The 23,291-nt window shown below is 42.6% G+C and overlaps 1 protein-coding gene across 1 annotated transcript in view; it reads left to right on the top strand.

The window, feature by feature from the left end:
- LOC116909099 (T-cell immunoglobulin and mucin domain-containing protein 2) overlaps positions 1-18,867 on the top strand; it is a 29,256-nt gene extending 10,389 nt beyond the window's left edge. The window contains exons 2-9 of the mRNA XM_032912571.1: positions 755-812; positions 2,912-3,241; positions 6,800-7,084; positions 9,625-9,693; positions 12,147-12,196; positions 15,204-15,315; positions 16,196-16,232; positions 18,650-18,867. Of these exons, the coding sequence (XP_032768462.1) occupies positions 764-812; positions 2,912-3,241; positions 6,800-7,084; positions 9,625-9,693; positions 12,147-12,196; positions 15,204-15,315; positions 16,196-16,232; positions 18,650-18,770 (1,053 nt within the window). The 5' untranslated portion in view covers positions 755-763 and the 3' untranslated portion in view covers positions 18,771-18,867. The remainder of the gene's footprint in view (positions 1-754; positions 813-2,911; positions 3,242-6,799; positions 7,085-9,624; positions 9,694-12,146; positions 12,197-15,203; positions 15,316-16,195; positions 16,233-18,649) is intronic.
- Positions 18,868-23,291: the final 4,424 nt, after the last annotated feature.

Here is a 23,291-nt window from a genome sequence, read left to right as displayed (position 1 = left end):
TCTGACCAAAAAGGGAGTTAATGATGTACTAGGCAGTCTTATTAGTGTTTTTATGGTTTAACAATTAAGAAAAAAGCCTAAAACCTAGAACTTGGAATCTGAAGACAGGTATCATCCTCCACAAATGGGCTTGAAAGTAGCTGCCCTGGGGATTCCTTACGTATTTGTGCCTGTGAGTAAATAGATCAGGGTCTCCTTCACAGCAGATTCTCCAGGAAGCCGAGCAAACATTAGTGCTATTTTACCCAGGAGGAAATCTAGGTGTAGAGAGCTCTACGGATCTAAGGTTTGGGTCTGTACCCAGTGCTTTTGTAGGTGTCTCTAGACATCTCTCAGGAAGATGTGGTCTCTGTCACCGTGTGTGGCTGAATTCTAGCTCAGTCCATCTTATTGTGTTTAAGGTAGTTGAAGTTTAGGGACCAACCAGTACGGCTCTGAGCAGAACAGTACCGTTTCCATCTTGAGGACAAGTGCATCTTTACCATTAGAAGGCTGGCCTTGGCTTAGATTCTACCGAGAACATACTCTCTAATGGCTGCTCTCAGTTTTCTCTGTTTGCTGCCTTATCTGGGTCATGGCCAGAAGTCATGTGGATGGCTCTTTGAGCAAGGACCCAGATAGAAGAGTGTATTTGGGGGAACAGGGTGCCCTAACAGAGAGGCCTGTGGGATTCATGCAGTCAGGATGAAGACCTGATCAGACATAGTGTGCTGAGTGCCACAGCTAACCAGAGTGACTTGTCACTGTCCTTCAGGTCAACACCATGGTTCAGCTTCAAGTCTTCATTTCAGGCCTCCTGCTGCTTCTCCCAGGTAAGTGAGTAGATGGGCTGGGGATGCTGAGAAGGCTGGAGGTGGCAGAAGAGATGGCAAGCCTTGGGCTTGTTTGATCATGGGTTATGTAGTGAGCAGAGACCCAGGTTACATTGTAGGTCCACAGAACTTACTTAGCGTGTATGGATTTCAAAACTGATGGATAAACAAACATGATCCACAAGAAAATGTGAGGCAAGGGGCGCATGCATGTGAATGACAAGCAAACACGGGTACACATGCAACTGTTATTGAGTTGCATGCATGCAGGATGGCTAGTCAAACTCAGCCTTCATTGCATTTCTTTGTGCCTTTTTATCTATTTAAACAAGTATGTAATTTAAAAACATTCCAATCAAAACACTCCATTAAAGGGGCAGAAGAAGGAAGAACATTATTGTCTTTGACACAGGGGCTATGTTAGTCTATGTTAGCCTCAGACTCCAAAGATACCTGAGGATCACTTCAAACTTCTATCCTCCTGCTTCTCATTTCAAAGAGCTTAGATGATTCATACAAAATATAATTTATTTTTATGACAATTAAAATAGAGTGCATTTATTTGTGATCCTAAGAAAGGTATTTGGAAAATCAAGGAATGAGTGTCCCAATAAGAAATACAACAAGGAGAGTACTTTCTCAGATCATGTAAAAACTCATAGCCTAGGCCTCTACATAGATGATAAGGGAGTCTCATAGCTCATTGTTTTGTAATTTTGTTGCTTATTTGTTTCTTCCCTGTGCTGGGAATCTAATACAGGAGCTAGCCTAGGCTAGCCAAGCATTGTATCATTGAGCTACATCATCAGCCCTCAAAGTTCCTTTAAAGGCCACCTTGGAAACTATTGGTATTAAGAATTTTATTCCATCATTTCCATAAGAATTATAGTTAACTGTTTCAGTTTTCAAAATTGCATCATTAAGTGATCGGTTGCATATTCTCTAACTTTGTTACCTTTCTTTACAAGTGTGTCTGGTTCAATTTCTGGGGATGTCACCAATACATAAGAAGGGATCATCACTTTGCGGGAATAATTTAGGGTTTTTGTTGTTGTTGTTGTTTTGTTTGTTTTGGGTTTTTTGCTTTTGTTTTTGTTTTGTTTTGCTTTTGCAAAGGGCTAATCATAAGGTCCTGCCCTTCCTGATAATATCCTAAATTCCTTTCTGATAATCACTCTGACATTACTAAAGTTCTGCCAGGAAGCCAAAACTGCTATATAAACAAGGCCTTGGCTCTGCTCATTGATCAGAATATGCGGAGGGAGGGTCAGTGATTTTGTAGTCTTTAGCACTGTGGGGGAGGAGAGGGCATGGTTTGAGACAGAGTCTCCAAAGCTTAGGCCTGTCTTGAACTCATTAGTTAGGTGATGCTCGCCCTGGATTCCTCATCTTCTGCATCTGCCTCACAGATTCTGGGAATACAAGGGAGTTCCGGGTACACAAGTGTTACCCATGTGCCCAGATTCTGAAATAAAATTTGTAAGTGTATAAAAAGGAAAAATTTAAGCTTCTCTCAGTGACCCATGCTTATCACCAGCACAGGAGTCAGGTGGGAGGATTTTGAGTTTAAACCAGATGAGGTGTTTGGCAAGACTCTGAATCCAAAAGAAACATACACACTGAAGAAAAAGGAGATGAGAAGAAGCAGGGTGAACATCACACCGTGGAATAAGTTGTTTTGTTTTCAGATGTATCTATCAAGTAATTGCACGGAGGAAGACTATGCTGACAGAAAAAAGTGTTTAGAGCCTTTAAAGTCAAACTGTCAAAATGAGTCTTTAATGATATAGGATATGGGAGGGAGAGGCAGCAGAGCTCTGGGACTTTGAATGTCAGCCTGATTTATGCTGCAAGTTCCAGGCCAGCCAAGGCTACAGAGTGAGACCCTGGCTGAGAAAACAAAGCAAGAACAACAAAAATTAAATTATAATTCCCTACTACCCCTTCCCCTCCAACATTCACAGGTGCACATGTGTGTAAACACGCACACACGCACACACCCACATACCCCCAAAACACCAATGATAAAGAAGGGAAGTTTAGAAAAATGTTGAAGACTGACTCTCCCTTTCTTTTTCTCTCCCTTTTTAACATCGCAGGTGCTGTGGCTTCTTATACGGTAGTGCAGGGTCACTCTGTCACACTTCCGTGTATCTATTCAACAACATACCGTGATGAAATCGTTCCCACATGTTGGGGTCGAGGAGAATGCCGCTCTTCTTATTGTATGAGGTCACTTATCTGGACCAATGGTTATAAGGTCACATATCAGAGGAGCAATCGATACCAGCTAAAGGGGAATATTTCAGAAGGAAATGTGTCCTTGACCATAGAGAACACTGTTGTGAGTGACAGTGGTCCTTACTGTTGTATAGCAGAGATACCTGGAGCATTCTATTTTGTCGACTATCTGTTGGAGGTTAAAGCAGGTAAGTTTTCTTCATTTTCTTTGTTTATTTCTTGCAAGTGAACTGAGTCCTCTATTCTGTAATTATGCCCTAGGACATTAAAACACCTGTTCTCACCACTGTAAAACTGTCACAGCTCTACCTTGAAAAGCAGACAATACAAGGTGCAGCTGCGCAGATGAGTTGCCTTCGGCCATGGTCAGCTGACCTTCTGAGCACAGGCCACAGGTATAGGTGGGAAGTTCTGCTCTCATCCCTGCCCTGCCTTAGGCTTTAGGTCTCTCACATCATATCACAAGAACTGTTGTTTGAGAAATGGAAAAGTCCTGGTGGGACCGTGTTTCCCTCCAATACCTGACCACTGGTCCTTCTTCAGTGTAATAGCAGGTGGCCAGCAGCGCTGAGCCTGTAGACCCTGACGTGCAGTTCCCTCCGATGAGCTTTATTAGAGCCAGGAAGCCTCAAGGCCAGGATCAGACCTGGAGTTGGGAGGGAGAACACTAGACAGAAACAACCCACTGTGTGAGTTCACATCTTGATGGTGTATGCAGAGGCTAAGAGGGGAGGGGAGGCTTCTCTGGAAAACCTGGAGAGAGGCTTCATTAAGAGCAAGAATGAGAGAGAGCTAGTTGAGGGGGGGGAGACCACTACCACGGCTGGAATGGCAGTGCAGACAGAGTATCCTCTTCAGACAACGGCCTTCAGAATGATCTTCCCAGCAGCCCTCCTGAGGATCTGAGCCAAATCCCCAGAACGCAGGCAAAGTCTGACTTTTATAATCATTTAGTCATGGAAGTGAGCATCCTGTTGTGTGATTTAGTTCACTGTAGCACAAGTGACAGAGTATGGAACAACCAGACCTTGGTTAGGTCCTTAAGTCAGGAGAAGCAGTTAGAACACAAACAGAGAGCTTCTTACCTGTATATAATTTTTACATTAGAAGCATTATTCTGATTCTAGTTTTAGTATTCGTTCATGCACTTGTCTTTTGTGTTTAATTTAATTTTTAAAACTGTATTTATTATTGCGTGTGTACGTTCATGTGGTGTGTGGCGGGTATACATACTATGATGAAATTGTCAGAGGGCACACTTGGGGAGAGACTCTCTCCTTATACGTCTATGTGAGCTCTCGGGGTGCAAGTTGAGTGGTGAGGCTTGCAAGTGAAGGGCTTCTACCTACTGATCGCTTTTTTGGGCTGCCTTGCAACACTATGCTTGGAGATGGCTTAGGGAAGCCAGAAGAAGCTGGTCACAGAGTGCAGAGGATGACATGCGGCAGCATTGCAGGAAGAGGCAACAAGCGTCACTTCACAGCTGCCACACAATGTCACTTAGCTGGCTGAAGTTCACAGACTCTGGCCTCCATGGTCTCTACCCACGTAAGAGTAAATCCATACTCATCACGTGCACACACACACACACACACACACACACACACACACCTGCAAACACAAACACACGGAGTTAAGTCTCTAACAAGAAAGCCACAGGGATGGTAGAAATTTGTCCAGCATCCCTGAAGCCTTAGGTTCTGTAGCTTGAATTCCAAGCAAAACAATAACAACGTAGGGGAGGAGCCTGGGGATTGCCAACAAAATTATAGAAAAAAATTATAAGTTGGGAAGGTGCTTGTCTACCACATTCTTGCATAACTCCATGGCATTATAGAGCCAGCACCAGAAAGGGAATCATATTAGTTTCAGTTAATTAACTGATGCTTTTATAAACCTTATAACTTATTAAGTGCTTACAAAGCCACCGTTGACCACCCACTGAGCTAGTCCATAATCCATCCAGCAGCTGTTTCATCTTAACAACTGAGTCTACATTTTCCCATGGTTTAAACACACCGAGCTTCCTCTTCCGGCTGTCCCAGGACCCTCATCAGCTCCTTTGCACTTTCCCATCCACCTGGGAGAGAAAACGTCCCAGAGCAGGGGAAGAGAAGGCCCTGTGCTGGTTGCTTCTTCCCTGCCTTTTGTTCTCACAGTGATCCTCTGACTAGATCTTCCTGCAGGATTCCTTTTCTGTCCAGGGAGGGTTTGTATTAGGCTCAAGCCTCTGCCTATACATTATAGGGTCAGACAACACAATCTAATAACCTGGGGCCACACCCAGATACTAATAGAGCTTCGAATCGTTGATAGTAACACAGCCACGCCCACTGCTGGCTAGGTTGTCAACATGACTTTCAAACCTTTTAACAGAAGTGCTTGCTAATGAACACCTATGTTTAGGTTTCTGAACCAAAACCACTTACTATCTGATCTTCTATAGAAAAGCTACTGAGTGAGGTGGCTCTGTGGGTAAAGGAGCCCACAGCTAAACTTGATGACCCGAGTTCAATCCCTGGGCCCACATGCTGGGATCAGAGTACAGATTCTGAAAATCCACATACCTGACATCACACAAAGACACAAATATGTGTATAAATAAATGCATTAAATTTAAAGGAAAGGCTCTACTCCTGCTACTTCCCTACCCACAGTAGAAACGCTATAATTTTTTTTCTTATTTCAAAATGAAAACACACTGGATTAAGGGATTTCACTGTATCCTCCATAGAGAAGAGTTCCAAAGCAATTGTTGCTTGAACAATTGGACAGTGAGGTTTTAGTTCATAGGTCGGTCAGTGAAAAAAGGCAGACTACTTATAGGGACCACCTGTCTGCTGACACAAAGGAACCTGCATCCTTTGCTGACTGTTTCCTTCTAGCACCATTTTACCGCAGCCCCATCTTGGAATGCTGCACACTGAGAACATCAGTAGCTATTCAGATGCTAACAAGTCCGATGCTGTTGGTTTGTGAGTTGCAGGTTGAACAGGCCTAATCCAAGTCCCCAGTCTGCAGTGCCCAAATCTGAAACTTTGAGCATGGATTTGATAATACACCTGCAAAATTCAATACCATGAAACTATCCTGTGCAGAATTACCCCCAGATTACAACCTTACCTTAAGCTGTGTATGTAAAGCGTAGGCATGTGGATGCCACTTCAATCCAAGTCTATACTTGTGCCCTACCCATAAGATAGTATCTTTGTGCAAATATTCCAAATCTTTAGAAAGCATTTTTTGGATAAGAGATATTTGTCATACCTCTCAGATTGAAAAAAGACGGTATACAGTGTCTAATTTCTAACAAATGTGCAAACCTCCATTGTGCCTTGTGTGGGATCTACATGCTTGGTGCATGGGTGTATTGTGTGTTTGTGTGACTGAAGTAAGCATGCCAGGCCTGGGAACTGTGGGTGAAGTCAGTCACCACTGAGGGGAGCCCCAGCCCTCGTACCTTCTCAGTTAACAGAGATAGAGATCTGAGGATCTGACACCTGTCATTCAGAAAGTGTTCCCGTGGGAACATGGGCTCTGTTCTTATCCATGTTGTCAGGGCAGCTGCCTGCTATTCGTGAGCTGACTCCACAGCCCTGTCACATTTTAGTTGATCAGTGACAAAGAAGAGAAGTTTATAAGAGAAGCTTCTGCCGTGGGACAGCCTCTCACTTGTACTATAGCAGAAGCTCTTAATCTCTTGTGGCTTGACTAATTCTTGCTTTCATCTTGATTTCCAAATCCAGAACTTCCAACAAGTCCCCCAACAAGACCCACCAATACAGGAAGACCAACAACTACAAGACCCACAACTACAGGAAGACCCACAACTACAGAAAGACCCACAACTACAGGAAGACCCACAACTACAGAAAGACCCACAACTACAGAAAGACCCACAACTACAGAAAGACCCACAACTACAGAAAGACCCACAGCTATTTCAACAAGATCCACACATGTACCAACATCAACCAGAGTCTCTACCTCTACTCCTCCAACACCAGAACAAACACAGACTCACAAATCAGGTAAAATCCAATGTGCATCAGGGCCCAGAGTCCTTGTTCTAAGAGAAGGTAGGACACACAGACACTGAGTCAAGTCATAAGTGTACATTAGGTGAAGAGTTTTGAACTGGGTGCCAACAACAGCTTCACAAGGCCTGCAATTTTCCAGTCTTAATCTTTATTTACCTTTCGCTGTGTAACAGCTGGAAGATGGAGGCCACCCATCTTTCTTTATCAGATTCCCACGGCATTCACTAGTAACCAGATGTGAAAGTGGACCATAGACCTAGGGCAGCAGATGAGTATGGTGGGAATCTGGTCCTGCCGAGCACGACTTTCTGATGAAGGAACAGGGAATGACTGAGAACTGCGGCCACTGTGGATCCTTTATGTCCATTCTGAAACTGTCCCACACACTGAGACCATAGTTCAGTGGCGTTAACAGTGTTTCCTGAGCACTGGGCAGGCACTCCATGCTCTATCACAGTGTTCATTCTCAGACAACTGTCCCATATAGCTGTGGTCTGTCTCTATTGTATAGTGACAGGATCCCACATAGAGTCAGGAAGTTGATGGTAGAGTTCATATTTCAGGTTTCCTACATGTAGATTCAATATTAATGCATAGTGATGTGACTTAAGGATCGGGAAAAGCTTGTCATTCTGAAGGCAAGGATAGGTCAAACCTTCTACATCTAGGAGTGAAACGATCACTGTTCACAGAGGTTCTCAAAGCTTCCTAGAACACATCCATCCCATGAGGTATATCTCTATTCTGACAAGCAAAAGAAGCCTCAGAGCTCTTTCTGAGAGAGGAAACTGGTGGGAGGTATTGATTTCCCTCACCTCTCTTGGCCTGCAGATTCATTAAAGCAGAACAGCTCTGAAGGATTGCGTGACAGGCCGAGCTTGCAGAGGCCTCTAGGCTTTACCTAGGATTTTAGAGCACAGGATTTCTGAGAAACCCTTTATTCCAGGCAGCTGCACACACTAAGAACTATGAGAATCTCTCAGGATTGACAGAATTTTTCAGTTCTTAGCTTTTGGTTCTTTGGAGGATGAGCTCATGGGCTGAGCTTGGATAAGTTACTGAATTTATTGAAAACTGAGATTTGGAAGAGAAGTGAGGACTCATCTGTCCATAGGACCTCTTGGGAGTGGTGTTAGTGTAATCTGATTTTTGTATTGTTAGTTTTCTAAAGCACTGCAGTTGTGGGTTGAATTGTACAACTCAGAGAGAAGACAAACACCCTGATTACTGTAAGAAAAGGACAGGTATTTTCACACCCACTTCTTGTGGTCATCCTAGCTGCCCCAAGTTCTATTCATGAAATAAGATGTGATGTGAGGTGAAAGAACAATGCGGGGAAATGACTCAGGCTGGGGACCAAGTTAAGCTCAGGATGCCTTTTACCAAGAACTAAATGACTGATGTGCAACCACCTAACATCTGTGGTGTCCCATTTTTAATTCAGAAGGACAGCCACATCCTTTTCCATGCTTGAGTGTTAGGGTAAAACAAGAAAAAGAGTGCAGTGCAGGAGGGCGTTGTTCAAATGTGAGCACCAGGTTGCAGTGAGGTTGGCCACCCAGAACTGAGGGGTCCTGAGGAAGCCCAGGTTTAGGAATTCCAGACCCTCTGTCACTCTGAGAAGGGAAACATTTATTGGACTCACAGAGGAGCAAGTGCTCAGCTCTTCATGTGAACTGTGCTATTGTTGGGGAACATGTAGGGACTCCAGGAAGAGAAAGGGAAACACGGGCTGCGTTGGAGAGTTCCATGTGGAAGCCTTTGGAACTCTCTCTCCAAAGCCTTGGAGAAATGGAAGATGAATCAGATAACAGGAAGGTATTCTTAGTTCAGGAATGGAAGGAGGATGGGAGATCTTGTGTCACTCACTCACTCACTCACACTCACTCACTCACTCAACCAACCAGTCAGTAAAAAGTTGTTTGTTTTTAAAGAGAGAGACAAAGGGGAATTCCTGAAGGTGAGTCAGGCTGCAGGACACGAATCATCATCAGTGAAACTGCTACCTTGAGAAGGACTCTGAGATGGAGCGGTGTATCTACTCCACATTGCTCAGTGAGCAGTCTCCCTGCAAAGAAGTGGGAGTGATCCTGACCTGGAATAAGGCTCATAGTGAAGAGGGTAAAAAGAAACTCCCAGGCCCATTCCTAGAGAGTGAAATACCACTGTCTTAACTCTCATCTTAATTGAGTGTCCTATTCTCCATTTTAGTGTTGACTATATTTCTATCAATGTTCAGGGGTCTAGAATGGAAAGTGTGAGACAATTCTCAATAGTGTTAATGTTTAGAACACAGATCTCACTTGCTCTGGATAGTAAAGCAACTCTGGACACTGGCTGTCTTTTTATATATTTCTCAGGAATCAGCAGATGCGGAAGTGGGTAGGAAGGAGCCCTTTCAGCTTAAGAAGGTTGGGAAGGCACTGTGGGAGGGTGATGGAAAGTTTTAGATTATGTTTTGCTTCTGTTTTTCTTGGTGGGAGCCAACCTGCTTCACGGCTGGAATAGTTCTTGCATTGTTCTCATTCCAGAAGCCACTACATATTATCCAGATCAGACAACAGCTGAGGTGACAGAAGCCCCATCCTATACTCCTACAGGTATCTATGTTACCTTTCCTGATGATCTTAGTAGTTCATATCTTGAGAAAGCTTGTGTTGAAAAGACAACAGCCTCTAAAACCAAGACATACCTGACTTTATAAGTAGTGTTGGGGACAGAGGCACGGCCTCATACTACTCCTTACAGCAGCCTGAAATGATCCCTTTCCTACTAGGACCTCCATTCCTGCAGAATTAAGCTATGTGGCTTCTTCATGTGAAAATAATGTCTGGAATATTCAATGTGATGGGGAGTCAAAGTACAATCACTCACAGTGTCTGAGCTCTGGAGGACTGGCCCAGGGAGCTGCTATGACTTGCAAAATCTACTTTTATGTGACTCTTTTAAAAACCAAATGACTCAGTTTGATCCCAAGCTCATCGCCACGCTCGATTCTTTGGGTCTTAAAACAGCCCTATCCTGTCTATATTAACCATGTCACTAAAACTTTCTTCAATATAGTCAAAGTCTCCTTGTCAGCCTGGTCAATCTTGAGTTCACAGGGGCTGCATCTGAGGCTGCATTCTGATCTGAATGTTTGTGTCTCTACGTTTTTGTTAATACTGATTCTCAATGCAGTAGCTTAAGAACCGAAGTATCTGAAAGGCCATTAGATTGTAAGGGTAAGATGTTCATGTATGGCATTAGATCCTTTATTAGAGGGCTGAAGGGCCTGATTTTCCTTCTCCTTCACTTGGGAATACACAAAAAGTACCAGCTATGAAAAAAGACTTTGACAACCTACCCAGTCAACTTGTGTCCAGATCTGGGACTCCAAGCCTTTTTTGTTCTAAAGAATTTAGAGCTATTTTGTTATAACAACCCAAATCGAGTGAGGTGGGTTGAATACACCACCAGCAGCACCCAAAGAGATTTGCAGCCCCAAGACCCCAACTCTCACTCACTCTGACCCTCACTCTGGGTGGATCCTACACTATCTGCTTTCTTTAAACCTATAGTGGTGGCATGACTTTGCTTGATCAAATAAGGTGATGCCGAACTCGGTCATCTTTCCCAGCTAGCTCTTACAATAATTGTAGGTTTGAGAAGGTCACGTGCTGGCCTTTGTGTTTCAGAGCTGGGTAATGTGACCTTGAGGAGCACCCAAACAAGATCAGGCCATCCAGGAGTCTGGGTGTGCACATTTGTAACTTAATATTCTCAGGAGATGATTATCGATGGTTCCCCCAACCCCATGTGGCCTACCTTTTCCCAGGCATTTCTGGACACTGGTTAATTTAGTTGCATGCAGTGAACTCAGAGTCCAGAAGATTAGATAAGAGCAACCAATAGTTTAAAAAACAATAGAAGGCAGCAGCCATCTGCCACTGTTGCTGGGTATGAGGAAGATAGAGGGAGTAGGGAGGAGAGATCATTCTTGATATCGGAGCCTGCTCGGCATCTTATTAATTAATCTTATTAACACCATCTCATTAATTTTTTAGTGGTAACTTATGTTACTGCTAAACTGGGGAAAATCTATAATTCTTCTTTGGAGACACAAAACTTTCAATTTTCCCACTAATACTACCCACATTTCTTTGGATAAGTTGTTGAATGCTCATCGTTAGATAAGTGGTATGATATTTCTAAAGTGAATTCCACATTATTCACCCTCTTCCCACTGCTCCTTCATCACGTAACAATAATAACATCACCTGTGTTTTCCAACACAACATTGCATGCTCAAGCATGCATTCCTAAGTGCTTATGTCAGGACCTTGAGTATGAAGGTCACTCTGCTAATGGACATGATCAGCATTGAATTCAAATTTTGTCTGATTCAGCTTCACCTTACTGAGTCACTTACTGTGATTCCTGGAAGGTCTTACTTAAGGACCTAAGTGCCAACAGAACCTAGACTGTTGACCTTGCCTACACCTAGTCATTGCCTCTGGCTCCTTGGAAGGGCTCTCTCAATGAGTAAAATACAAATACTGAAATGGGGGAAGGGTGGAGAGCTATGAGACATTTAAAGGGCAGTGCAGGCTCTGGCAGTTGTTAGGGCCTTCTGTAGACCTGCAGTATTTCCACTCATTGTGTGGGCACTATTAATAGGGTTGCCCACAGAGATGTCTGTCATTTGTACAGTTTAGAAATATATAATCATCTGATGTCTGCTTCCTCATATGTAAGTGCAGTTAAGAGAATTCTTGTCCGAATGTCATAAATCCTTACATGTGCCAGATACTCAGTGGAAAGAGGATTCTGTATTTCATTCATGGACACATAGAAGCAGTGAAAACAATGTATTCCTTGTTAGAAAATAGACATTTCAAAAACACGTTTAATATCTAAATGTTCAAACTTGCTGCTTAGTGACTCTCATGTCATATTAAATCTTAATCCTCACAAGGTGTAAGATACATTGGCCTTGTGGATATTATTTACAGACTAGTCAAAAAAATCTAAATTTTTATATTTGTAACTAATTTTTTCTCCCATTGGCCAGACTGGAATAACACTGCAACATCCTCAGATGACTCTTGGAATAGTGACACTGTAAGTACTCCTCCCTAATTTATTGGCCATGTTCCCTTCTATATCTTCCAGGAAGCATATTGTATTTAATAACTGTGTCTGTAATATGATGTCATAGGCATTTGTGTCAAAAAAGAAGAAAAACAAAACAAAAAAAGAGTCATATATAGTGTAGTGGTATATTCTTTAATTTAGGGACTCAGGAAACTAATTCAGAAGTTTGATTATATTATATTAAATATTAATATATATTTTAATATGAAGAATTTTGTGTTTACAAAGGGTATTTAAATTCAAGAATTCATTTAGGAACCCTTAATATTGTTTTCCCCACTCATTGACCACTCTCTGTTGAGCCCACTGGTGATTTTTCTTTTCTACAAACATCCACATATGGTATTGAGGTCTTAGGCACTCTCAAATTTCCATGACCTTCCCTAGCCTTTGTCTATACCATGCTTGAGTTCTGTCTTTACAGAAAATTTAGATACACTCACCAATGTTTTCTTCTTGGCTCCAGGAAGAAACAAAGGTTTAGTATGTGTAAGTAGCACAGGAGAAATAAAGGTTAAGATAAGAAAATAGCCAGGCAGAGAATTGTGAGGATCCAAGCATGGAGGACTATGGAGAATAAGAGAATTCTTACCTTACCTTGTATGTGCAAGGCCTCAGGTTTGAACTACCAAAAACCACTCAACAACAACAAAAGTTATTTATTCAAGGCAAGGTGGAGATATTTATGCAGGACCAAATGGAATTATACCTTACCTATGGTCAGTCAGAACATAACAACTGGACACTGAGAGCAAGAGTCCTTTGTTTTTTTTGAGACAGGGCCTCATGTAGTCCAACTGACCTTAAACTTACTGCATAGCTGAGGATGACCCCGAACTCCTGACTGTGCTGCCCCTATCTTCCAAGTACTGAAATCACAGGTGTGGATGCCACCATAACTGCCCCCTCCTTTGAGACATCACCTCATTTAGTAGCTCAGGCTGAACTGCAACTCATAATCTACTGAGTACTGAGAAGACAGGCCTGTGTCATCTTGTCTAGCCTGACATTAAAAAAATGAAATGACTTATTTGACGTTGGCACCCAGTGGTCTGGAGATATGGGAAGAATCTGTATATACTGGTTAAATATCAGAAACCATTATGCACTTGTGGCTAAGGACCAGACTATGGCTAGGTACAAAACAAACAGGCCTGTATACTGAGGTTGTTTTTGCCTTCAGTCATTTATGAAACAGCCAATGGTTAGTAGCAAGAGGGAACAATTTAGAGATAAGTTTAAAACAAGTGGTAGAAGAATCTGGACTCTGGCGATATCAGTCTCTTGCTGCATTGAAAACAATGCACAGCAGCACACAGCGTTGTTTTGAGTGTTTGTTAAGACAGAATCCCTTGTTGCTCAAGCCGGCTGTGAGATTGCTCTGTACCTGGGAAGGACCTTGGCCTCCCAACCCACTGGCTCCCAGCTCTCAGGTTCAGAGACAAAGGTGTGCTCCCCTGTGCCTAGCAACAGTAGCATAGGTCTTGATTCAGAGATCAACTTCCTGGCCTGTATCTCATGAAAACATTGCAGGAAATTTGCAAACATGAATGAGAAAGCATAGGCATTGCTGCCATTCATAATCAGGAAAATGTTATGAAGAAGATAGATGCTCATGTGGGCCTGGTGACTCGGCTGTGATCCAAGCACCCAGAAGGTGTAGGCAGGAGGATCAGAGGTTCATCATTATTGTCAACTAAAGAGTTCTCCACCAGCCTAGAATACAGAAGACCCTATCAGAATAACAAACAAATCTTGTTTTCTTCTATATTCCCCAAAGTGTTGGCAAGAAGCACCGAGAGTACCTTGTTCGAGAACCCCACTGAACATGTCACCTGTGGCTGTAGAGACAGAGTTCACAGAGCTGAGCTAAGGTGTCCAGGGTCTCACTGACTAAGCAGAGGAGCTGGGGTTGCGGTCCAGAGATGAAGCTCAGACAAGTGCAAAGGACCTGATCTTGTGGTCTGCTTCCTGCAGTTAAACCCATCTCTCAGGGTCTGTTTAGGTCTAGTAGACCAGTGCTGAGCCTAACCTGACGCCCAGTCTGTCTTATTCCAGTAGGCGATGATGCCCAGTCACCTGCACCAGGGCACTGGGAGAGATTCTCCATTTCTGTCTCATCACAAGCTGTTAGTCAGGCTGCATCCACGAGTAGAGTCTTCCTAGTTGTTTTTTTTAGAAAGTTACTGAATGTAATTCCATCAATTGCTCCTTTCCTCCCCCTTCTCCCAAACCCTTCCCCTCTCCTTCCTTTTTCTCTAATTCATGGTCTCTATTTCTTTAACTTTTAATATACGTAAATACTTATACTTTATACTATACATTAAATATAATATATATTCCTGAAATATAAAAATATAAATAAAACCCACCCAGTACACACACACACACAAACACACACACACATTATTTTTATATATGTTTTCAGTGCTGACCATTTGGTATTGGAATTTTATAAAGATGTGGCATTTGAATCCCGTTCACATGTAGAGTCTTGATTAAAAAAACAAAACAAAACAAAAAACAAAAAAAAAAAAAACCAGTCCAGCAGCTGAGTGTGACAATTAGGATTGAATTACTTTTCATTTTTATTATCATAAAATGTGCCTTTATGGAATACACTACTGACGACTAAAACAGAAATAATTGAATACGTGATCTATCAACGCACATTAAGCAGTCAGAACACCGACAGAATTATACACACAGGTCAGCAACGTGAGCAGCACAGAATACCTTTCCATCATCTTTAAAGACAATTTGGATTCTAATGTGTCCGTGTTCCACTGCCCGTCACTGCCTTAGCTCCCTGAATCTTGCTCCATGTTCCAGACGAGCCCCAGGCCAATGAAGGCGAAGGTCTAGGTTTAAGGTCTAGCCTGTGTTTTCTGTTCCTTGGTGCCCCTTTGGTTTGCTATTTATTTGTGGGTTGGTCTATTTATTACTACTGTGATTTTATTTATCGTTTCCTTAGGAAGCAATCCCTCCACAGAAGCTGCAGAGAAACCCGACTAAGGGCTTCTATGTTGGCATGTCCTTTGCAGCCCTGCTGCTGCTGCTGCTTGTGAGCGCCGTGGCTATCACCAGTAAGTAAGTTCATGACTATCCTCAAGGAAGGAGAGCCAGGGTCCTCAGTCCTTCTGACTGCCTTTAATTAAGCAAGGGTACAGGCCACAGGGGTTTTGAGTTTAAATGACTTCTGTATTCCCAGATCCAAGACACGCAGTAAGCCATCCATTCCTCAAGGGTTGTGTTAGAACCTACAAAGCACTTCCGGTGGTTTCCGGTACCCGTTGAGTGCCCAGCGATCTTGAACCATTGCTACGATGTCTCCAAAGAACCCTGGTCTTTAAGACTGTGATTTTGAGACAGACCTGTCTCTTCAAAGTGAGTTCCATGACAGGCTAGGTTGTACAGGGAAGCCCTGTCTCAAAAAAACAATCAAGAATATGCCTGCTTGGCATGTTTCCCCCTAATTATTTAGAACATGTTTATCTGAAATGTTTATTTATGCTAGCTCTAGTGCCAAATGCTTTTTATCCTAGCATTCCAATTCTGTGGTTAGACATCATATCAGATGGTGCCTAAAAGGGAGAATTACATAGAAATTGAGAAAAGTGCAATAAATGTGTTTGTTCCCTTCCTCAGTCCAAAGTTGTTTACTACCCACCCCCCAAAAGTGCTCTCCTGCAGCCCCTTAGACATATCTACAGTTCTTTGTTTCTTTCTGTGAACAATACTTTACAATGTCCTACTAGCAACTTAGGCTAGATGGGTGAATATACCAACCAATGGATAAGAAGATCCTTCCTGTGCAACACAGGAAGAAATTACCCAATATTAACAGGGGTGGATCAATAAAAAACAAACAGTACCTTGATTAGAAGAAAATATCATGAGTGTTTCTGATTACAGTTCAATTTTCCTTTCAACCTCTCTCACCATCCTTCTCCCACCCCAATTTAGGGTACATGGTAATGAGAAAGAATCCCGGCTCTCTGAGGTAAGCTGACATGGATTGTGTTGATTCTTTTTGAACTCGCTGTCTTAAGAACCCCTCCCTATGCTCTCATTAGCCACTAAATCATTCTTTACTGATTGATTTGTTGATTGATCAGTTGATTTGAGACAGGGCCCCAAACTGACCTGAAACTTTCTATGTAGCCTAAGCCAGACTGGAACTCACAACCTCCCTGCATCAGAGTCTTTAGTTCTGGGGTTATAGGTGTGGTCCATAATGTTTGGCTGCCATTTTGCACATTGGATCCAAAAGTAAAGTTTAATGAGGTCCCACACACACACCTTTTTTGTTTTGTTTTCATTTTCTCTGTGAGACCATGGGTGTCATGGGTGTCATTTGTAGACCAGGCTGGCCTTGAACACAGCTGCCTTGCTCTCCTGAGTTCTAAGTCAAAGCAGGAGGCTGCCACCACCTGTCGAGACCTTGCTATCCTCACTTCTCAGAGGTATTTTCTGCCTGCCTCTACCTTCAGACGACTGGGATTAAAGTCTTGGAGGACTATATGGTTAAGGCTGACTGAGACTTCTAGAAACACCCTGCCTAAAAATAAATAAATGAAGCCAGGTCTGGTGGCTCACACCTTTAAATCCAACATTCAGGTGGTTGAGACGGGTGGATCTCTGTGAGTTTGAAGCCAGCCTGTTCTATATAGGGAGGGAGTTACAGGATAGTCATGGCAACCTAGAGAGACGCTGACAAAACCAAGTGAATGAATGGATAAATGAATAAATAAACAAATAAATACAATAAAATATAAATTAATAAATAAGCAAGAAAGAAACCTAGGAAGCTAAACTAAGCACTGACTCCTGAGTGTCTTGCCCCTACATGTATGACAGTCCCAGGTAGAGGGAAGCTGGATTGCTCTTGTAATTCTCAGCACAGGTATCCCTTACGTGGCCAACTACAGACCATCATTTTGGGTTTACATTTCAGTAGTTGAGATGGCCCCTGGGCACAAATGACAAAAGCTCAATAATGTCATACATCATTGACAGTTAAAGTTAGTCTCTTTGCTTCTCTGATTTGTTCTTCCATGAGATCTAGGAAGCTCACCCCAATAAACGAGACCTTGACAATAGAATCTTGCTTGGTCTCCTTTTCTTCACCCTCATTTGGCCCACAGGTAGAAAGCCTCTTCGGGACCCTGAATAACCGGGTCCCCGCTGGCGGGGACATCAGTCCACTGTAACTACCCTGATTAGCAGGGGTAGTGAATGAACTCTCCAAGTTCACCTCCTGCAGCTGCAATGGGGAGGCACAAACAACAGCAGCCTTCTTCCCAAATTGATTTCCTTCAGTTCAGTGCCTGATGTTTTTGTGCATGCAATGTATGTGAATATGTGTCATACAAGTGGTCTTTGAAATTATGTAACACCCACCAGCCCTGTGAGAAGGCACTGTGTTGTAATAGCACCTATGAGAAGGACTGGGTCCAATCTTCATATTCTTAGATGAGATGTATAGGCATAATACCTATATAAGAGTAACAATATTAATTTCAAAATTTGTATCATTATATAGAATTATATCAACCTCTTCTCCTGCAACCCTTTCCTTCCTCCTGGGACCCAGAAATCCCACTGTTTTCCCTCTAGTGTTTTAAATGTTTTTCTACTCTATTCTTAGTGTTAGAAGGTGTAGATTCTATGCAGGATTCAAAACCCTTTCTTTAAAATAGAACTTCATGGGGTTGGGGATTTAGCTCAGTGGTAGAGCGCTTGCCTAGCAAGCGCAAGGCCCTGGGTTCGGTCCCCAGCTCCGAAAAAATAAATAAATAAATAAATAAATAAATAAATAAATAAATAAATAAATAAAATAAAAATAAAAATAAAATAGAACTTCATATTAATTGTATGCGTAGTGCCTTGGCTGGGGTGGGGAGATGTGTCATGGCACCTGTAGAGGTCAGAGGACATCGTGGAGCTGGTTCTTTCCTTGTACCCTCCCATGGTTCCAGGGTTATCACTCAGTTCACCAGGCCCTCCTAACCCTCACTAAAGCACCACAATCCAAAGTACACACAGGACTTCCAGTTTTTAACCCAGTTCCAAATGCACGTCCTAACCAGGTACCTGCTTTGATGACAGTTATCTGTCTTCCTGCATCTCCCATTCTATTACATAAGTAACATGAAAGATTCCCATATGAGCTGCTTTGAAGAAAATAATTCTTAGTCGGATGACTAATCACATGTTTCTACAACTTAGTACAGAGGTCCTGTGTACTGAGGTACTGTTCACTGTAACGGTTTTTGTGTGGTGGGCTTCTGGAGTCCTAAGTATGTATGACAAATGTTCTACTCAGACTTTAAAGATAGTCTCTTGTTCTTTCTCTCTCTCTCTCTCTCTCTCTCTCTCTCTCTCTCTCTCTCTCTCTCTCTTTCTCTCTTTCTGCAGCTTGGTTGCCTTCCCAGTCTCTAAGATTAGAGCTTCCCAAAATAAGGTGGTGGAGCAGGCCAGAATTGAAGACGAGGTCTACATTATTGAAGACAGTCCTTACTCTGAAGAAGAGTCCTAGTGGCCCTCTGAGGTGCCTTCTGTCTGAGATTAAAGAAATTGTCGGGGGCTGGAGAGATGGCTCAGAGGTTAAGAGCACTGTCTGCTCTTCCAGAGGTCCTGAGTTCAATTCCCAGCAACCACATGGTGGCTCACAACCATATATAATCAGGTCTGGTGCCCTCTTCTGGCCTGCAGGTGCATACATGCAGGCAGAAAGCTGTATGACGTATACATAATAAATAAATGTTTAAAAAAATTATTTAAAAAAGAAATTGTCACTGATTTCACAGAGTCAAACACCCATTACTTCTCCAAGGCAACTTTCTGTGTTGGTTCTTCCAGCTGCAGTGGAGAGGGTAACCCTCTACCGTGTATACTCAAAACTCAAGGTTAACATCATCCTAATTCTTGTATCCGCAACACCACCTCAATGTCTCCACTCACTGCAGTGATTCTCTCAAATGTGAACATTTTAGAAGGTAGATTTTTTTTTTTTGAGTCAACACAATTACCGGCAATACAGAAATAGTCTTGGTTATTTCAACCATAAAGAGAGGAATAATAGTTAAAAGTTAAAAAAAAAAAAAGGTGTGGGTGGGAGGGAAGTCCCAAATTCAGAAGAATTTCACAATCATGTTTTATCTGTTTTATAGTACTTTGAAATGTCACTTCCCCATCTTCCCCAAAGAGCTTCAATCATGGGAGCATAGAGGTTTTAAGGGAATCTAACGTCACTTTTAGAGGTGGGGAATTTCTCATAGCTCTGGAAATATCATTTATAATGCAGTTGATCTTAGGATGAGGATGGGTTTCTTAGGAGGAGAGGTTACCATGGTGAGTGGACCAGGCACACATCAGGGGAAGAAGACAATGGATCAAGGGACTGAGTTCATTAGAGCCATTTCCACTACACTTCTGTCTTGATGCTCACTGTTCCTAAACTCACCCACTGAGCTCTGAATTAGGTGCTGGGAGGAGACGTGCAGAAATGAAATGGAAAAGAAAGGAGAGAGAGCAGGACACAGGCTCTCTGCTGAGAGAAGTCCTATTGCAGGTGTGACAGTGTTTGTGACTTTCACAGGTTTCCTTCAGACTTCTAAATTTCTAAATTGTCTCATATTTATATTTAAAATTATTTCAGAAAGACAGAATATTTTTCATAATGAATCAGTTTGTCACAATCAATAAAATATTTGGTTTTGCTAAGAATTAACAAAGGCTGTTGCAGTTTGATTGTGGAAAAGAGCAGATTGGCTAGAATGTGTTGATGTCTATTTCAGTCTGAGTAATTCCTGACACCAGATCAGAGACATTAAACCCATGGTAGTCAAGGAGAGCATGGTGCTGGATCTCGGTCCACATTCCCAGTGCTGTACTACAGAGTTCAAGGAAATGAATATGTGTCTGCTTGGGTCTTGTTTGGTTGACTGTTTGTGTGGTTGGTTGGTGGGTGGATTTTGTTTTTTGTTTGTTTTGCTTTTTGTGTTTGTTTGTTTTGGGAAAGTCAGATAGTGGAAAGTTGCTGTTGTTGTAAAAATATGAAAAATAAAACTGCTGTCTTTTATCCCCACTAGGTCTGCACCACAGTGCCCCAAGATATCTGGTAGATATCTTGCCAGAAGCATACATTCCAATTCCATGTCAGTCCAGACTAACCAAACCACTTAAATCTACACATGAAAGAACACACGACACAATAACCTTTGACCCACTTTATAAGATATAATTGCCCACCTAAACACACAAAGCCCAGTATACATCCATCCCTTAAGATCATTAATAACTAACGAGTTGCTAAGACTTCTTGAGAGGGTTGCTGTCTGAGTCTCTGATTCCTGCTTCTGAGAGATGGGATGTGTAATCAGGCAACCTCTGCAGTTTCAATATGCCTCTAGGTGTCTGTGAGCCACCATCTTTCCTGGATGGATCCACATGGTAGTACTTAAGACTCTCCATTGCAAAGAGCCCTGAAGAAGCTAACAGTGGTATGCTTTCATTGTCACAACAGAGGTGGGGATGTCCACATTATTGAAAACAATTCCCCACATATACTATTTTCACTGATTTGTCTCATATACTTCAACCTGTAACATAACAGGTTAAAGGCAGAAGTACATATAAAAATACATCAGTGAGAGCTGGAGCCCCAAACTCACTGATCCCGGCCCACAGCTCACTGCTCCCAAACCCCTTAGGAGAGAGAGCTCACCGCCCGGACAGGTGGGCACTCCTGAGACTGCAGAGCAGAGAGACCACCAATACTGCCCACATCCCTGGCCCAAGAGGAAACTGTATACTGCCTCTGGGAACCAGAAGATAGGGGCACTCGAGCAGCAGGGCCTCCGCAGTCCACACACTGCCTGGGCCTGAAGGGACCCAGTCAACAGTTCTCTGCACCCAAATCCCATGGGAAGGAGAGCTAAACCTTCAGAGGGGCAGACATGCCTGGGAAACCAAAAGACACTACACTCTGCCCACATTTCTGACTCCAGAGGAAACACCTAATGCCATCTGGCACCCTGGTGCACGGGGGCTCCAGGAAAAGCCTGCGCAGGCCCTCCTGGTTGCCGCCCTCACAGAGAGTTCAAAAGCAGCCCCCCACGAGCAACTTGAGCTGCAGGACCACAGGTAAGACCAACTTTTCTGCTCTAAGCGACCTGCCTGGTGAACTCAGGACACAGGCCCACAGAAACAGCTGAAGACCTGTAGACAGGAAAAACTACACGCCCAAAAGCAGAACACTCTGTCCCATAACTGGCTGAAAGAAAACAGGAAAACAGGTCTACAGCACTCCTGACACACAGGCCTATAGGACAGTCTAGCCACTGTCAGTAATAGCAGAACAAGGTAACACCAGAGCCAACCTGATGGCGAGAGGCAAGCGCAGGAACCCAAGCAACAGAAACCAAGACTACATGGCATCATCGGAGCCCAATTCTCCTACCAAAGCAAACACTGAATATCCAAACATGCCAGAAAACCAAGATCTAGGGGCTGGAGAGATGGCTTAGCAGTTAAGAGCACTGACTGCTCTTCCAGAGGTCCTGAGTTCAAATCCCAGCAACCACATGGTGGCTCACGACCATCTGTAATGGGATCTGATGCCCTCTTCTGGCACATCTGAAGACAGCTACATGTACTCATCTATAATAAGTAAATAAACCTTAAAAAAAAAAAAGCAAGATCTAGATTTAAAATCACATTTGATCATGATGCTGGAGGACTTCAAGAAAGATATGAAGAACTCCCTTAGAGAAACACAGGAAAACATAAATAAACAAGTAGAAGCCTATAGAGAGGAATCACAAAAATCCCTGAAAGAATTCCAGGAAAACACAATCAAACAGGTGAAGGAATTAAAAATGGAAATAGAAGCAATAAAGAAAGGACACAGGGAAACAACCCTGGATATAGAAAATCAAAGAAAGAGACAAGGAGCCGTAGATACAAGCATCACCAACAGAATACAAGAGATAGAAGAGAGAATCTCAGGAGCAGAAGATGCCATAGAAATCATCAACACAACAGTCAAAGATACTGTAAAATGGAAAAAGCTACTGGTCCAAAACATACAGGAAATCCAGGACTCAATGAGAAGATCAAACCTAAGGATAATAGGTATAGAAGAGAGTGAAGACTCCCAACTCAAAGGACCAGTAAATATCTTCAACAAAATCATAGAAGAAAACTTCCCTAACCTAAAAAAAGAGATACCCATAAACATACAAGAAGCCTACAGAACTCCAAATAGATTGGACCAGAAAAGAAACTCCTCCCATCACATAACAGTCAAAACACCAAATGCACAAAATAAAGAAAGAATATTAAAAGCAGTAAGGGAAAAAGGTCAAGTAACATATAAAGGAAGACCTATCAGAATCACACCAGACTTCTCACCAGAGACTATGAAAGCCAGAAGATCCTGGACAGATGTCATACACACCATAAGAACACAAACGTCAGCCGAGGTTACTGTATCCTGCAAAAACTCTCAATTAACATAGATGGAGAAACCAAGATATTCCATGACAAAACCAAATTTACACAATATTTTTCTACAAATCCAGTACTACAATGGATAATAAATGGTAAAGCCCAACATAAGGAGCCAAGCTACACCCTAGAAAAAGCAAAAAACTAATAGTCTTGGCAACAAAACAAAGAGAAGAAAAGCATACAAACACAATCTCACATCCAAGTATGAATATAACAGGAAGCAATAATCACTATTCCTTAATATCTCTCAACATCAATGGTCTCAACTCCACAATAAAAAGACATAGATTAACAAACAGGATACACAACGAGGACCCTGCATTCTGCTGCCTACAGGAAACACACCCCAGAGACAAAGACAGACACTACCTCAGAGTGAAAGGCTGGAAAACAACTTTCCAAGCAAATGGTCTGAAGAAGCAAGCCAGAGTGGCCATTCTAATATCGAATAAAATCAATTTTCAACCAAAAGTCATCAAAAAAGATAAGGAAGGACACTTCATATTCATCAAAGGAAAAATCTACCAAGATGAACTCTCAATCC

This window comes from Rattus rattus, chromosome 9 (genome assembly GCF_011064425.1).
Source record: "Rattus rattus isolate New Zealand chromosome 9, Rrattus_CSIRO_v1, whole genome shotgun sequence".
Taxonomy (NCBI): domain Eukaryota; kingdom Metazoa; phylum Chordata; class Mammalia; order Rodentia; family Muridae; genus Rattus; species Rattus rattus.
The sequence above is the reverse complement of the archived record's forward strand: the minus strand, read 5'-3'. Positions and strand labels throughout refer to the sequence as shown.